We start from the raw sequence: 18,235 nt of genomic DNA, 5'->3' as shown, positions 1-18,235 counted from the left end.
TGCAAATGTTCGCATTTTTTTATTATATGTTATCATCAGTATTGTGCCTGACATCTCCCAGTAGCCTGTTAGACTTATTTATCACAACATAAAACTCCATTCTCAACCAAGAATAGGGTAGCATAGTCTATAAAGAAATTATTTTTTACTTATAGGTTTGTGGGTGTGAATTGGGATTAACTGAAGTACTTGGTACTGCTTTGCCATCTTACAACCAAACTGTCACCTTTCAATGTAATCTAGATGTAGGACTATGCTATAGATCAGTATATCACTATAACACACTTTCCAAAAACTGATAAAGACACAAAAGAAATATTGTTAAGTGTTCTGTTTTCTTTCTGTTAGCACACACATGATGTCACAGGTCACATCATCATAAGGTTGTGGGAGAATGACAAAATACACAATCTGTATGTTCAGTTGACCCATGAATTGAACAGTTCATCCTAAATAATAAAAGAGTATATGTGTTAGCACATCAGCATAATGATCTCCAGGTCCATGAAGGAGGCTCTCATAAGATTTTTGATTACAGTGATACTTGAATTACACCAGGTGGTTATAATTAAACTTTCTATGTTCAACATGTTATAACATGGAACTAATTACTCTACAAGGACCAAACTTGGTAGCATTAATGTCAAGGACATGGGGAATTCAGTTGAAACACTTTTAATGTGCTGCTGCAGTACATCATACCATTACATACCAGTACCATTTCTTCTACAAAACGGGCTCGATATGGCGCCCATCAGTGCCCAGAAGAGTCTAAAAGTGCAGGACTGCATTGTGCAGAGCACAATGAAGCATGTCCTTAGGTATGCTGGCTACCTCTCTTGATACGCTATGCTTCAGATCGGCACATGTGCGAATGTTACCGTAGTAAACCTCTCCTTCAGGTAGCCACACAACCAGAAATCACAGGGAATGAGATCAGGTGATCATGCCAGCCAAGTATTTGGAAAAGATTTGCTGATAATTCGATTGTTTCCAAATGTGTTTTGGAGATGCAGGTGAACTTCATGAGCGATGTGTGGCAGGGCCCCATATTGCATGAAAACTGTTGAGTTCAATGGTCTTACTCCTGTAAGGCGGGTATGACATGCTTGCAAAGCATATCGCAGTAATGCTGGCCAGTCACACTACATGTCTTTGGTCCTTGAGTGCCAGTGTGTTAAAAAGAGTGGACCAATGACAAACATAGCCATGAAGCCACACTATACTGTGACACGTTCACCATACAAAGGAACTTCATGCACGGTGACCGGAGGTGAAGATCCCCACACTCGCCAGTTCTGTGTGTTCACCTCTTGCATCAAAGAAAAATGAGCTTTGTCTGTCAAAGGGATGGTCCAGGGTGAGCCCTCATCAACTTCAATCCTTGCAAGAAAGTGGAGAGCGAAGTCAACATGTTGTTGTGTGTCCTGCTGTGCAAAATGCTGTACAATATGTATCTTGCATGGATACCATTTGAGAATGGTTCAAAGCACATTTCTGTACAGTGGACCGTGGGATGTTCAGATGTCGTGACATGGCATGCAAACTGCCTGGCGAACGAGAATTGCACGCAGTGTTGTCTGCCATAGTAACAGCTATTTCATCAACCACCTGTGGTGCAGCCAGTTGCCGGTCTCTTCCTGAAGCAAAGCCCAGTTCTCCAATTGATTTGAACTACTTCATCATGCTTTGCACAGCAGGTAGAGAAAGAAGACCCTTCCGTAATCCTTTCAGCCTGCAAAATTCTTGAAGTGAAGCTGCAGCATTACTGTTTTTTTGATAATAGAGCTTCACCAATAATGCCCTGCTCCTTTTGTCCAAGCTTACATTGACATGTCAACAAGTGCACTGCAACTGGTCAGGCATGTGAGACTATGAATCACGGTGATTGATCATGGCACCTGATGGCCATAGTTGGAACTGGACGGTGGTGCTGTGACACATGGAAATCCACCCCATACTCTGGACATTAATGCTACCAAGTTTGGTACTCGTGCGGTAACTAGTTTCTGTATTATAACATGTTAAATGGGGAAAGTTTAACTGTAAACACCTGGTACTACAGCAAATATTAAGTTAAACTATGCTGGCAATCCCACATATATATCTACTCAGTGGAGAGAAGCTTACCAACACTTGTTTGCTGCATCTACTCTTTTTTGACAACCACTACATAGATAAAAATTTGGTTGGTTTAGAGCTGCATGCTGAATAATGAGAAGCTTGGGGAAACATTAACACAACTTCTAACTGGGTATATGGAGCTCTGATAAAATAAAAACAGTGGAAGAAATGCAATCAGTTTAATACAAGATGATAAACTGCCACTGTAAGGAAGGAATTATATGTTTTTATTTTAGTCTTTATTAAGGAATATATTTTGGAGGTAAGGAGAAATGTTGAGTGAAGGGTGACAGCATCAGATGAGAAAATGTAAAATATAGTTGAGAGAATGAAGAGGTTGCAAAAGGAAAGTGTCAAGACAAAACAGAACAAAAATAAGAAAGAAAAATACAGGACATAAATTACTAAAAAGAAAGAGGCTATAGACTTGGGACAGCTTAGTACTTTCTTCAAAATAAGGTTATTGTAATGTGTAATTTTATCATTTGGGACATGTGGTGAAATATATTACTTTGTACATAATTTTCTGTTCTGTTGTGTGTTCTAGAAGTTGTAATATCCAGATTGGTGGAAAAATTTTGTGTGACAGAAGTGCTGAGAATGTGTTTCAGAATAAAACTGAATGAGCTGAAAAATTCTAAAGTGAAGTGTAGTGAAACTGTAGCCACCATTAAGGTACAGTTTGTGCAAATCAGGACACAAAAGTGTAGTCTTGAAATTCTTGTATTCTGGTTATTGAACTGACTCTTTGTCAGGTATGCAGACTTAATTTTAACAAGTTGTTTTTAGCCTTCAGAGGTGTTATTTCATCGTCTTTAAAACTAATTGCTCTCAGCAAGTTCCCATGGAGATTCCTGTAATTTATGTAAAGGTTGATTTTTGTATTTATGAGAATCCCTTTTTAATTTGTTGTACAGTTGACATTTAATTCGCAAGGAAACAGTTTCATTTTGTCTCTGTTTTGTATTTTTTTCCTTGTAACTTTGAGGTCCTTGGACTTATTTTAAATCACCTCCTTCTCCTAGATATTCTGTGCATCCTAATCTTAAGGCTGTTTACACTTTTTTCATTACCTTTGTAGTGATCTATTTTTCTAACAGTGAAACTTACAACTATATTTCAATTTTTTACAGCAAAAGTGGCTGTTCAGTTAGTAGATTATTACAGATCTGCCCTCAACACAATTACACAAGGAGGTGCAGATAACTCTTCCATTCCAGAAACTGTAGGATCAAAAATATATGAGGTTTGTATTTAGTTTGCGACTTCACCACAAGAAAAGTTGTGTTATCTTTATAAACAGATATGCAAAAATCACAGCACACACACACACACACACACACACACACACACACACACACACACACACACACACATGAGAAAGAGAGAGAGAGAGAGAGAGAGAGAGAGAGAGAGAGAGAGGGAGAGAGGAAATACCTTTTGAACTTTAGTCCATCCTCAGAAAGGGAAGATGGGAATGTATAGATGCACATGAATTTTGTGTCATACCATAACAAGTGTTTTTGTCTGTGTGTTACAAATTTTCTTCCCGGAAGAACAATAAAACATTGCATTGGTACCATTCTACTCCTTAGATAATTTTTTCCATCCTTTCCTATATTACAGGGTGTCCCACATAAACGTTTCACTGCTAATATCTCTGGAGCCACAATAGATATTGACAAATGGCTTTCACAAGTATGAATGTACAACAGGGGCTCACAAATTTAAATACTATGAAACATTCTAAACCATGTGCAAATATTGGTTGCAACACAAACTAATGTTTTTTTTAAATGGACACCCAAGAAATTGGAGCATGAAGTTGATGCATGAAATGAATGAAACTTGCTGCTATTGCACTTACTGTGATACAGGCATGGCCCACACATTGCTCATAATCGTGATTTGATTGGTGTACTACAGTGCGACAAATGCCATACTTACATATTGTTATTTCCACAGTTAGTATGAGCCCTGGAAATATATGGATGTCCAGTCACTCACTATGAAAACAAGGACCCGGTTTACTCGTACTTGCTTTATTGAGTTTTGTGACGGTACTAAAAAGGACATAACGGTAATGAAATACTGATAACCACTGGCCAGAGTAACAAAATTAATTGCTCTCAAAGGGCTACATGCTATTTGTACTTAGTCATACAACAATTAGACAGTGGTACATACCACATACAGGACATGTCACTGAACGTTGTTAACGACTGCGACACAACTGAACCATTGCACATGATGCAATGCATACATAAATGTGCTCCGTCATGGATCCACTCATGGCTGTCAGCGTTTGTGCTGTTATTGCAGAACATGCAGTGGTAATACGGACTTTCATGTTGGGCATTGTTGTTGGGACATGCTGATACACCACATCTCTCACATGACACCAGAGAAAAAATTCCATGTGGTTGAGATCCGGTGACTGTGCTGGAAATCCCTGAATGGGCTGCCCCGTCCAATCCATCTATGTGGGATTTGTTGGTTTAGTGCCTGTCATGCCACCATGGCATTATGCACAGGGCATCCATCATGTTGATACCTCATTATTTGACACAAATGAAGGGGTAGGTCTTCCATCAATTCAGATAAGGTGCACCTCAGGAACCACATATACTGTCACTCATTAACAGTGCCATCAATGAAATATGGGCCAGTGATGTGGTGTCCTACAATACCACACAATACATTGACACTCCACAGACATAGATGTTGAACCTGGCAAATCTAGTGTGGTTTTCTGGCGACCAGTAGTGCATATTGAGTAAGTTGACATTCCCATGGTTTATAAATGTGGCATCACCAGTAATCAGTACCCTACGCATAAAGTATGGTCTTGCTTTAAAACTCATTGACAGTATTCCATGTGATTATGAACATCATTGACATGGAGGCCTTGATGTAACACCATGTAATATGGGTGATGTCTGTGCCTGTGCAGAATATGCATCACGCTTGTTCGAGGGATTCCCATCTGTCTCTCTGTTTCATGAATACTTGTATGAGGGTTTATTTCAGTGGCCACCAGAACAGCTTCCTGTGCTGCTTCATGTGTACACCTCTACTCCGGATCCGCATTTGAGCAGACAACTGCTCTGTCATGCGAAGCCTTCTAACAATATTCATGAAGGTAGGGTGACTCGGATGACATCTTTTGGGTATCTCTGGGCACACACATGTGCCACACTTGTGCCATTTTGGTGACATTCTCCGTACAGTAATATCATGTCAACCATTTTCTCATTTGTGAATACCATGTTGAATGCCTAGAACAGATAGACAGGTAAATTGATATCATGATTACAACAGTGACACCAATTACAATGCACAGTACGCTGGTGTAAAGTACTGGTACATTGTGTATTGTGTGTACTGAAACCAGGGACCTAGAAATGACGGAGAGGCTTCGTCCCACCTAGCCCACAGTGGTTCACAACCCCGCAACAGGCCACTGCAGTCCACCCACCCCACCGCCACCCCACACCGAACCCACGGTTATTGTGTGGTTTGGCCCCCAGTGGACCCCCCCCCCCCCCCCTTCCCCAGGAAAATTATGGTGCACACGTATGTGGAGAGTGTTTGCGCAGCAATCACTGACATTGTGTAACTGAGGTGTAATAAGGGGAACCAGCCTGCATTCACTGAGGTAGATGGAAAACCACCTTAAAAAGCATCCATAGGGCTGGCTGTCACACCAGACATCATCATCATCATCATCATTTAAGACTGATTATGCCTTTCAGCGTTCAGTCTGGAGCATAGCCCCCCTTATAAAATTCCTCCTTGATCCCCTATTCAGTGCTAACATTGGTGCCTCTTCTGATGTTAAACCTATTACTTCAAAATCATTCTTAACCGAATCCAGGTACCTTCTCCTTGGTCTGCCCTGACTCCTCCTACCCTCTACTGCTGAACCCATGAGTCTCTTGGGTAACCTTGCTTGTCCCATGCATGTAACATGACCCCACCATCTAAGCCTGTTCGCCCTGACTGCTACATCTATAGAGTTCATTCCCAGTTTTTCTTTGATTTCCTCATTGTGGACACCCTCCTGCCATTGTTCCCATCTACTAGTACCTGCAATCATCCTAGCTACTTTCATATCCGTAACCTCAACCTTATTGATAAGGTAACCTGAATCCACCCAGCTTTCGCTCCCATACAACAAAGTTGGTCGAAAGATTGAACGGTGCACAGATAACTTAGTCTTGGTACTGACTTCCTTCTTGCAGAAGAGAGTAGATCGTAGCTGAGCGCTCACTGCGTTAGCCTTGCTACACCTCGCTTCCAGTTCTTTCACTATGTTGCCATCCTGTGAGAATATGCATCCTAAGTACTTGAAACCGTCCACCTGTTCTAACTTTGTTCCTCCTATTTGGCACTCAATCCGTTTACATTTCTTTCCCACTGACATTACTTTCGTTTTGGAGATGCTAATCTTCATACCATAGTCCTTACATTTCTGATCTAGCTCTGAAATATTACTCTGCAAACTTTCAATCGAATCTGCCATCACAACTAAGTCATCCGCATATGCAAGACTGCTTATTTTGTGTTCACATATCTTAATCTCACCCAGCCAGTCTATTGTTTTCAACAGATGATCCATAAATAATATGAACAACAGTGGAGACAGGTTGCAGCCTTGTCTTACCCCTGAAACTACTCTGAACCATGAACTCAGTTTACCGTCAACTCTAACTGCTGCCTGACTATCCATGTAAAGACCTTTAATTGCTTGCAAAAGTTTGCCTCCTATTCCATAATCACGTAGAACAGACAATAACTTCCTCCTAGGAACCCGGTCATATGCCTTTTCTAGATCTATAAAGCATAGATACAATTCCCTGTTCCACTCATAACACTTCTCCATTATTTGTCGTAAGCTAAAGATCTGGTCCTGACAACCTCTAAGAGGCCTCAACCCACACTGATTTTCATCCAATTGCTCCTCAACTAATACTCGCACTTTCCTTTCAACAATACCTGAGAAGATTTTACCCACAACGCTGATTAAAGAGATACCTCTGTAGTTGTTACAATCTTTTCTGTTTCCATGTTTAAAGATTGGTGTGATTACTGCTTTTGTCCAGTCTGATGGAACCTGTCCCGACTCCCAAGCCATTTCAATTATCCTGTGTAGCCATTTAAGACCTGACATTCCACTGTACTTGATGAGTTCTGACTTAATTTCATCCACCCCAGCTGCTTTATTGCACTGCAATCTATTGACCATTTTCTCCACTTCCTCAAACGTGATCCTATTTCCATCATCATTCCTATCCCATTCTACCTCGAAATCTGAAACATTACTGATTGTATTTTCACCTACATTGAGCAACTCTTCAAAATATTCCCTCCATCTGCCCAAGGCATCCACAGGATTCACCAGCAGTTTTCCTGACCTGTCCAAAATACTTGTCATTTCCTTCTTACCTCCCTTTCGAAGACTGCTAATTACACTCCAGAATGGTTTTCCAGCAGCTTGACCCAATGTCTCCAACCTGTTTCCAAAGTCTTCCCAAGATTTCTTCTTGGATGCTGCAATTATCTGTTTGGCTTTGTTTCTTTCTTCAACATAACTTTCTCTGTCTACCTGAGTTCTAGTCTGTAGCCATTTTTTATACACCTTCTTTTTCCTTTTACAGGCTGCCTTGACTGTGCCATTCCACCAAGCTGTTTGCTTCCTCCTACTTTTACACACTACTGTTCCAAGACATTCTTTAGCCACTTCTAGTACTGTGTCTCTGTACCTTTTCCATTCCTTTTCCAATGACTGTAATTGACTACATTCAACTAACTGGTACCTTTCTGAGATCGCTGTTATGTACTTGTGCCTGATTTCCTTATCCTGAAGTTTCTCCACTCTTATCCTCCTACATATGGACCTGACCACCTGCACTTTCGGCCCCGCAATCCCAATTTCACTGCAGATTAAATAATGATCAGTGTCATCAAAGAATCCCCTGAATACATGTGTGTCCCTCACAGCCTTCCTGAATTCCTGATCTGTTATTATATAGTCAATGACAGATCTGGTTCCCCTGCTTTCCCAAGTATACCGGTGAATGTTCTTATGTTTAAAAAAGGAGTTTGTGATTACTAAGCCCATACTGGCACAGAAATCCAAGAGTTGCTGCCCGTTCCTGTTGGCCTCCATATCCTCTCCAAATTTACCCATAACCTTTTCATACCCTTCTGTTCGATTTCCAATCCTGGCGTTAAAATCACCCATGAGCAGAACACTGTCCTTGTCCTTTACTCTAACAACTACATCACTGAGTGCCTCATAAAAACTATCCATCTTATCTTGATCAGTCCCTTCACAATGCGAATATACTGACACTATCCTAATTTTCTTGCTAGACACTGTCAAATCCATCCACATCAGTCGTTCGTTTACATACCTTATTGCAACTATGCTGGGTTCCATTTCTTTCCTGATGTAAAGCCCTACACCCCATTGAGCTATTCCTGCTTTGACTCCTGACAAGTAGACCTTGTATTCTCCCACTTCTTCTACTTTCTCACCCCTTACCCGAATGTCACTAACAGCTAAAATGTCCAGCCCCATCTTACTTGCAGCCTCTGCGAGCTCTACCTTCTTCCAAGAGTAGCCCCCATTGATATTAATAGCTCCCCATCTCATTACCATTTGTTTGCCAAGTCGTATCTTAGGAGTCCCTGGTTTGTCAGTTAGAGGTGGCACTCCGTCACCTCCAAAGGTCCGAGACATTTTGCTCTGATTGTTGCCAGCATCATATTTAAAGTACCAGGGAAGCAGGTTGCTAGCCTTACTTGCCCTGAGTCCCATTGGGTTTTACCCCTAACGGCTGAGGGACTAACCGGTGGATTTGGTAGTTTTTGCCGTATGAGCACAAAGGTGACCACGACTCAGAATAAGTCCGAGATGCCCAGCCTTATTCCAAAGTAACTGGTATCCCGACTGTCGGGACCACTTACTTGGCCACTCATACGTTGCCCGTGGTTCATGAACTAGGACATGACTACAGGAACCCACACCATGAACCACCAGACCTCGAAACTAATCTCTTGGGCAGATTCGTGCCAGGGACCAGCACGCCTTGCTGCTTGGGAAGCAGCACGTTAGACCGTGCGGCTAGCTGGGTGGGCTCTACCTGTACATGCTCCCACACAGAACAGCCTGCCTCATAGTGATCCATTCCCACCCACCCACCCACCCTCCCACACACACACACACACACACACACACACACACAGTGCCAATTGTGGCCCATTCCTGTACACAACTGCTGAGGTACAGGGTTGACTTGGGAAGTGTTATGGGGTGGCTTACACTGACTGGTACTGTTCTATACATACGAGGGACACCATTATGTACATATGAATGTTTGTGGCAGGAATCCCTATTATTACTTTTGGCACTTGTATTAGAGTGAAAGTAAGGATATGTATGCCAATCACATCTCAATTATGAGCAGCATGGGGGTTACATTGTGTCACGGGAAGTGCAATAGCAGGATGTTTTGTTCATTTCACGCATCAACTTTGCTTCCCAATTTCTCAGGATGTAATTGACATATTGCAATGCAACCAATGCCATTATGGTTGTGATTTCTCATGGAATAGATTGCATATGGAATAATATGGGTGTCCATTAAAAAAAAAAAAGAAAGAAAAAAAAGTTTGTGTTGAAACCAATATTTGCACACAGTTTAGAATGTCTCATAGTATTTTATTTTCATGGGCCCCTGCTGTACATTCACACCTGTGAAATCCATTTGTCACTATCTATTATGGTTCCAGAGACATTCGCAATGAAAGGTTTAGAGGGACATCCCATATATCGGAAGTTTCCGTACCATATCTACAGAAAATATTGAAAATCTTATTTAGGTAATATTTCATTAAGACTCATCGCACATTAGTTTATTCAAGCTATGCTGATTCAAATGATCCATTTTGTTTTACCTAAAACCTTGATTGTATTAACATGCCGTAAAACCATGAAAATGTGATTTATTGTTTATTTCCAAAGTAACCTAGCCTATTCAAAAGTATGAATTTGCCTTGTCCCATAGTGAGTTTTCTTTTTCTGAAAAGTTATGAACTGAAATTTTATTCATAACTCAAATTTCCACCAACCTACTAATACTTTGTGTAGTTGAACTTTTAAGTTTGTTTATTTCTCATATTTGACACATCATACTTTCTTTGCCCTAATTTTTCTGATTCAGATAAGACATGTATTTACCCGAATAGGTTGCTAATTAAGAAATTAAGAAAACTGGGAAAACTGAGATCCTGAGAAATTTATATGAAACTCAGTAAACCACAGTATAGCCATATGTTGTATAAGCCAAATGTGTAATGCTGTCATTTACTAGAAAACCTCATGTATTCTGTGACCAATTAATCAAAACATACTTTATGATATAAATCAGTCAGAACTCACCTGTAAGGTGCAGTCTACAAATATGTTTTCTTATAGACAAGATGGTCATCATGTTGTCATGAATGATAATAAAAGTGAGAACCAGTCAGGTTAATTAAATGCACTGTTGGGTCCATTATTTAAAGGCTGTTTGTAAAAGCAGCAAGCAAACAAGAAATTACATGTAAGGGCACATTCAAAAGGAGCTCAAAATATAAAAGAGTAGTGCTCTCTGCTTTTTATGTACCTGTCCACCATCGGTGAATTTGTTTCTATTCAGTGATTGTTAAGTTCTCCTGCTTAAAAGTGAAAGAAGCAATCTCAGATACCTCTTTTCCTCACCAAGATCTTCATGTATCCTGCAATCATCGTCTTGCCCTTCTCTGCTCACCATCAGCTGAATGTTGTTTGTGGTTGTTTGAGCTCACTTTTCAATTATTTGTGACCCTTCTAATTTATTGTTATAGTAGAGACTTGTTTGGCTTGGTGGTTGCTCAGTTAAGTGTCAGAGCATAAATCCTAAGGTTTTAATGCAATGTCTGCATCATGAACCTGGTTTTCTAGGTACAGAATCTAATGTTATATCACAGTATTCTACATATGGTTCATCGTTAGGAGAAACACAATTTTATGGGGATCAGTCCTAACCTTCCTAAGCCCCTCACCTTACTTGTTGCTCATCAGGTGATGATGTTAAAGCTGTAGGATGTAGCTGCTGGTTGAGATGATAGACAAGGGCTGGTTATCTAGAATAAGTATGTATAGCTCTGTAGTTAGGCTGGGTAGCTCACATAAAAAGTCATACAGCAGATGAAGAATGACTTTATTGATTGCAAAGTATGCATGACACATTAGGGAATTATTTCCATCTTCATAACTTCACCCCAGTGCAAAGGTAGCACAAGGACAAGAGCGTTGCCAGTTCTGTATGTAACATGAGATGACAGATTCATGTTACAAACACAACTAGTAACAATCTTGTCCTTGTGCTACTTTGCACTTGAGTATATTTCTGAAGATGGAAATAATTCCAAAATGCATTGTGCATACTTTGTGTTCAATAAAATAATTCTCTACATGCTGTATGACCTTTTATGTGGCCTAGCCCGCTTAACTAGAGATCTACTAATGTTTACTAGAATGGTCGCTAGCCTCCTACATGACTTTGTCACACTTTTATCCAGAATAAGGCATGAGAACCTTTTTAAATCAACATTGAATCAGTTACATTTACTGCTTCATCTTATCAGACAATAGGCAAGCATCCACATCAGGTGCTGAACAGTACTTTCCCATTCACTCAAAACTTGTCAGTGACTGATCTCATCCTACAAGTTGAGGATATTTACATATGCCATCACTTTGCAGTGAAAAATACAAAAAGTGCTCTACAGCACACATAATTTTTAATTATTATTAATGCAGTTTTGTTCCCATGGCACATCTTGATATTCACCCAATATTACATCTGTAAAAGTAATAAAATTTGTCTGTCATGTAAAAATAACCTCCTTTTATTCATAAGTTTTAAAAGTGTGTATACAGTAGGGAATGACAGTAACGGCCCTCTTTTTCAGTTATTCTTGCACCAGCTCATTTCAGTCCTCGTCTCCAGTAATCCCTAAAGATGGCAGATCATCAAAACTCTTCCCAATCAGCTTAGTGTTGCAAAAATTTTCCTTTTCACGTTGATGACAGTTATTTTTTATTATTTTTATATGACACTCCCTGTGCACCCCTGCATTCAAAGAGGTGAAATGTCATTGTAAGTGTCACCAACCAGCCTTGCAATACCAAGAACAGAGGATTTGATGCTAATATTGTTAACTTTTGATAATTTTCAAATGTCACCTGCTTACTATGTCCACACATACATCAAAAAGCCAAAAACAGCTCAGATCACAATTAATGAAAATACGCACTTGGCCATTGTTTAATACATAATGCTCAAATGACCATCTACATTTTCAGGCAGCTGTATGTAGTAAATTTATGCTCTCTCTAACTGGCAAGTTGAGCCAGCTGATAGGACAGGGGAATGGGTGGGCATACGAAGCTCAGTAGGATCATATTTAGTTTAGTGTGTGACTGAAAGGGAATAACATGCTACAACTGAAGTGCCCAGTAGTAAAAAATTTGTATGTTTATTAAGTCCAGTAGCTGGAATATGATATTAAGATTTTTGGATACATGAGTTGCACCACTTGGCTCAAGCTTCTAGTCCATGGGTGAGGCCTTGGTTTGTGGTGAGTGTAGGTTACTCGATGATGGATGCTGTCTGGGGAGGCCACAGGCAGTGATGAGGATGGTGTGCTCAGTAATGGCTGTAGTTTGTGGTGCCTTGGTCAGTGGTAAGAGGTTGGTACTTTAGGCCTTGGCCAGTGGTGAGCCCTCATTGCTCAAGGATGGGTGTAGTCTATGTACACTGTGGTGAGAGCCCCCTCATTGGCTCAATGATGAGAACTTTGATTGAGGAATTGCTAGGCGTGGTCAGCGTATGCCTGGAGTGAAGAAGGAGAGAGATGGCTGTAAAGTTATTTGGTGGCAACTAGAAGAATCACCTGGTGAGGTTCATGACTCACAGACTCAAGACTGTGCCATAATGGCAGTACAGTTTGTGGCAATGTTTATGCCTCTGGTGGTGAGGCTGGCACCATAGAGCATCACGATGACTGCTTTATGTTCAGTTGTGAGCAATCCATTGTGTGTTTGATGTTCAGAGGAAAGAACTGTGAGCAGGCAGGAAATGCAGCAAACCATGGTACATGACTGTATGATTGATAGTTGTACATAGGCAATAGGCAGGGGCTGCAGCACTTATTAAAGCCCTGTCGTGTTTGCACCACACTGGAGAGTGATGAAGGCTTTATCTCTGCTTTCCTTATTGACAAACTTTCATCTTTTTCGTGATACATTTCTATTAAAATGTTTCTTTGTAATACATGTTAACATACAGGGTGGTGCACGATAAGTCACCTGATTGAATTTTAATCCTACAAGTATACTATTGGGGCAATAGCTTTCAGATTGTGTGCTCAACTTTATGCAGTTCATGGAAATTATGCCAGATTTCATTGTGAGTCATCGCTTCTATTGTGAGTCTACCATTTCTGTTTGCCACGATGACGGACAAAGGATGGTTGACCATCGCACAAAAGACAAAGATTGTGTTACTGTTCGTGGCAACAAACAGTGTTACATTGACACAGGGAAGGTTTCATGCTCATTTCAGCACATGGTGGGCTCCCAGCACACAGACAGAAAGCAGATTACATCAAAAATTTGAAATTACTGGGTCTGTTTTGGAGTGTCAGCAGCCACATGCACATACCGTATGTTCGCTGCAAAACATTGAAACAGTTTGAGTGGCTTTGACTCATAGTCCGAGTAAATCAACAAGAAGAGCCAGTGCCAAGTTGGGAATTTCATGCCAATCTGTAAAAAGAATTATTCAATCCAACATTTGCTTGTATCCATACAAGATGACTGTGGCACATAAGCTTACTGTGAGAAATAAGGAGTGGATACTGTGGTTTGCAAAGTGAGCAATCAAGCAAGACCAAGAGGCAGTGCTACTCGACACATGGTTTTCTGACGAAGCTTATTTTTACGCGAAAGGTGTTGTAAGCTAACAGAACGTTCGAGTCTGGGCACGTGAACCTCCGAAAATATTCCACACGAAAGACGCCTACAGAGAGAAAGTGTGCGTGTTTGTCACAATGTCAAGACATGGAATCATCGGTCCATTCTTCTTCAATGCTACAGTAACCGGTGAACGTTATTTACACTTGCTGCAAAAACAATTCTTTCCTCAACTCATGGCCTCATGTCTTCCATTGCAGACAAAATGGTTCTTGCAGGATGGAGCTCACCCCCACACTGCCAGCGTTGTGCTTGATTTCCTACACGAAAGACTTGGCCTTAGGGTATTGTCAAACATATTTCCAGAATGTTATGCGGTAGGAGGAATGTTGCCACCCCACAGCCTGGACACTAACCCATGTGATTTCTTCCTTTGAGGGTCCCACAGAAAACCCAAAAATGCAGTGCAACTTAGGGCCATCATTGTGGAGTTCTGCCATGCCATTCCAGAAGATTAGTGTTGAAGAATCATCACAAATGCATGTGTGTGACTTGAAGAAGTTGTAAACCAAAATGGCAGTCATATTGAACATTTGATTCATTAGGTTGTACTTCCAAGCTGTATTCTTTACTTCTACATCAATAAGTTACAAATCTTGTCAACAACAAATGTGTTATTCATGAAACAAGACTCCTGTAGTTTTGGATGTGTGCTCGATTGATATTGATTCCTCTATCAATAGTTGTGTTTTGTTGAGACAATACATGTAATTCACTGTAACTTTTTTCCCAGGTATAAGCAGTATAATCCTCATAGAGAGCCTGTAATGGCCCAGATGTTTTGTCATTAAGAGTTTCCACATAAAAACTACATTTTGCAAATTTTCAGTTTGTTGTTGAAAGTTTTGCCAGAGCTGCTGCCTACCTGTATTTCATGTTAGAGCAGTCTATAACTAGGCACAGGTCAATGATCGAACAACTCCTCAGACTTTTAAAGTGTTTTTTCTCTTTTATATCTTTATCAGTGTAAAATATTTCAAAAGAATGTAATTTGTCACTTTATAGAGCTGTGCTCCTTCTGTCTTTACTATATGCTTAATGCATATTTTTATTTCATTGTGTAAAAAGTGTATGACAGGTACAAACCTCTACTAAATAACTGACAGGAGCAGTTTTTGGCTGGGGAATCACTTTTTGTGAGGTATACCAATATTGGCCCTGGTAGATACTTTGATTTTAATTTTCTTGTACTAGTGCTTTACTGACAGAAGTATCTATAAAAATCTTCAATATTATCTTTGCTGCCAAAACTAACACATATTGGGTAGCACTAAATATTGAACATTTGTTTAGGATAACCCATGGCCTGCATTACTTTCTATTTCCATGCAAATCTGAACTGTGCTAACAGTACATAACTCATTCTGTCACTCCTGAAGGTTGAACAGCAATGTGTTTCAAAGTAGACAGTTGTGGCAGAGTACAGTGGAATATCAGAGACAGTATCATAAATTTAACATGTTCTTTCTCATGGCAGTAACTTCCAAGAGGCTACTCAAGAGCAGCAGGTTTCGAAATATTGTATTTATGTACCAATGGAGTGTGGAGTGGATAAATTTGACATTTCCTCATACAGGAATTCTAATTTAATTGGGTCATCTGCTTCTTTACTAATGTGGTTTAAAGTGAAGAAATGTAGCAAGTGCTTTATGATGATGATGATGATGATGATGATAAAGATGATGATAAAATTTAAAATTAATGGGTTGCAGGGCATTAGAGTAATTGAAAAAGGAAAAAGGAATCTTTCCACTGGAAATCATAACACAACTATGTGACATCAGCCCTTATATCACATTGTTTTATCGTGCAAACATGCTGATTAACCCTGATGCTGCATTTAATGTACAATGTTCACAATAAATGCATTATATTCAATTACTGAATTTACTTGTCTTTCTTTGGTAGCAGCCATCTAGAGGATGGCTTTGCCCTTTATGAGTAATACTGTGAAACATCCAGGTCTATTGGCATAAAGTACTGAAATACAGTTTGGCTCTTCATCATACAATTTATTCCAGTGTTTTCATCCAGAAACATATTGATGAAACAGTCTGAGTTACAAAGAACTGTTCACAAAATAAGTTGCCAGAAGAGATAATTTAACAACTGAGTGTGTCGTTTACATAGTAATGCTTCATAATAACTGAAAGAAATAACTTCGAAAGAAATCACAAACAGAACTGGCTAAATTGGTGCTCTTTCATGCTATTTATAACTTCACATATGTTCCAGAACAATGACATGTTTTACAAGTTTCAAAATAGGTGTTGGTTAAATTACTTGTGTATGTTTCCTGACTTTTCAATTTATGTGTTACAAGATAGTGGCCTTTCTTTTAATTTAATTTTGTTTTTGCTATTCAACTTTCTGGGGTGAATGGCTTATGCAGTCTTTGTTTATATTCTTAATTTTAAGTACCTTGCTTTAAATACATTATTTCCAGTGAATTTACTTAATTTATTTCAGTCAAGAAGGCCTACCTGAGGTGATGAATAATAAATTATGATTGTTAATCCTCCAGTTATGATTGTAATCTTTTTGAAACATCTCTAACTTTTCATTCTGTACTTCTTAGAGAAAATAAAACAAAAACTAAAGCTAATAAATGCAATTAGGACCTACTTATTCCTTTTCTTGTTCATGTCTTTAAAAGTGAAGGAATAGACTTATGTTATGAAGTTTTATGTTTAACTCTGATGTGAAAATCATAAATGAGGAAAATTACCTTTGACTGAAAGATAATGTTGCAACAGCTATGATCTAAATTGTATCGAATGAATCATTAATGAAAGTATATTGCATGTTTCAAAACTGGAAGTGTATTAGACATTAAAAAAAACACACACACACACACACTTGGTATCAGACAGTTCAAATTGAAAAGTTAGCCCATTTCTTTGCATCTTACAAAATGAAACAGTTTTTGTGTAAGTTGGTCTGCAGTTATTTAAAAAATCGAGAGAAAAGCAGTTGATTATGAGGATGTATATGGACAGTTGTATTGTTAGAGCAATGGAGGATGGTAAGATATATTTGTTGGGTAGACAGAAATGTTGCAAATGAATATTAATCAGATATAAGATATTAACTGCACAGAAAGTTGTTTTATCAGTCACTGGAAGGAAATAAAGTAATAATGAATATTTTGTGACAAATGAAAATTTATGTCATACCAGTACTCAAAAAGGAAAAAAAAATCAGAGTTTGAGAGCTTGTTCAACATTTCCAAATAGTTTCCACTAATATTTCATACCAGTAGATTGCCACTGATTCCATCCCACTGACTCCTGTTTAATTTCAGCAAGTTTAATTCTAGTTGATTAAAGATGACATTTGTTGCACTATATTCTTGTGCCACAGGAGTTTACCGTAACTGCGTCATGTTAATTCTGACCATATCTTTTACTGGGTGTCTGGGAATTTGAATTTAAATTTTGTGCCATTTCACCATATGACAGTTGGAAGCTGTGGTTTTTTTTATGTTTGTTATCCGTGATCTTTCCCATTAGTAGCCTGATAGCATTCGTGTGGTGAGCATTGTTGCTTGATGTTTAATTTCATCATGGAGAAGATGCCCACCGAGCAACATATCCATGTGATTGAAAGTTACTACAAAAACAGTGAAAGTCATACAGCAACAGTTCGTGAATAGCATGTGACAGATGTAATGATGCTCTAACTGAATCATCAGTTCAGAAGTTGATCCATAAGCTTGAGACCATGGGTTCTGTTTCAAATGTCAAGAAAACAGGTTGACCACATTCCGTTCAAACACAAGAACACTTGTCAGTTTGACCGTAAGCCCCAGAAAATCAGTTTGCCGACAAGCTCACCAAGTTCACTGTAGAAGTCCTTTCAGAAGATCTGAAAATGCATGTGTACAAGAGTCAACTTACACAAGAGTTGAAGCCTGCAGATTGTGGTAAGAGACATCGGTTTGCTCGATGGGTCTTGGCTTGACAGGTGGAGAGTGAGAACTTCACAACAACAACCTCAGATGAGGTGCACTTGGGTACGTCAATAAGCAGAACTGCAGAA

General features: G+C 39.4%; 1 protein-coding gene across 1 annotated transcript in view; it reads left to right on the top strand.

Moving 5' to 3' along the window:
* LOC124795278 (tyrosine-protein phosphatase non-receptor type 23-like) overlaps positions 1–18,235 on the top strand; it is a 165,865-nt gene that overhangs the window by 116,799 nt on the left and 30,831 nt on the right. The window contains exon 5 of the mRNA XM_047259223.1: positions 3,258–3,370. Coding sequence (XP_047115179.1) covers positions 3,258–3,370 — 113 coding nt within the window. The remainder of the gene's footprint in view (positions 1–3,257; positions 3,371–18,235) is intronic.

Source organism: Schistocerca piceifrons, chromosome 4 (genome assembly GCF_021461385.2).
Source record: "Schistocerca piceifrons isolate TAMUIC-IGC-003096 chromosome 4, iqSchPice1.1, whole genome shotgun sequence".
NCBI lineage: Eukaryota > Metazoa > Arthropoda > Insecta > Orthoptera > Acrididae > Schistocerca > Schistocerca piceifrons.
This window is presented reverse-complemented; position numbering and strand designations above follow the sequence as displayed.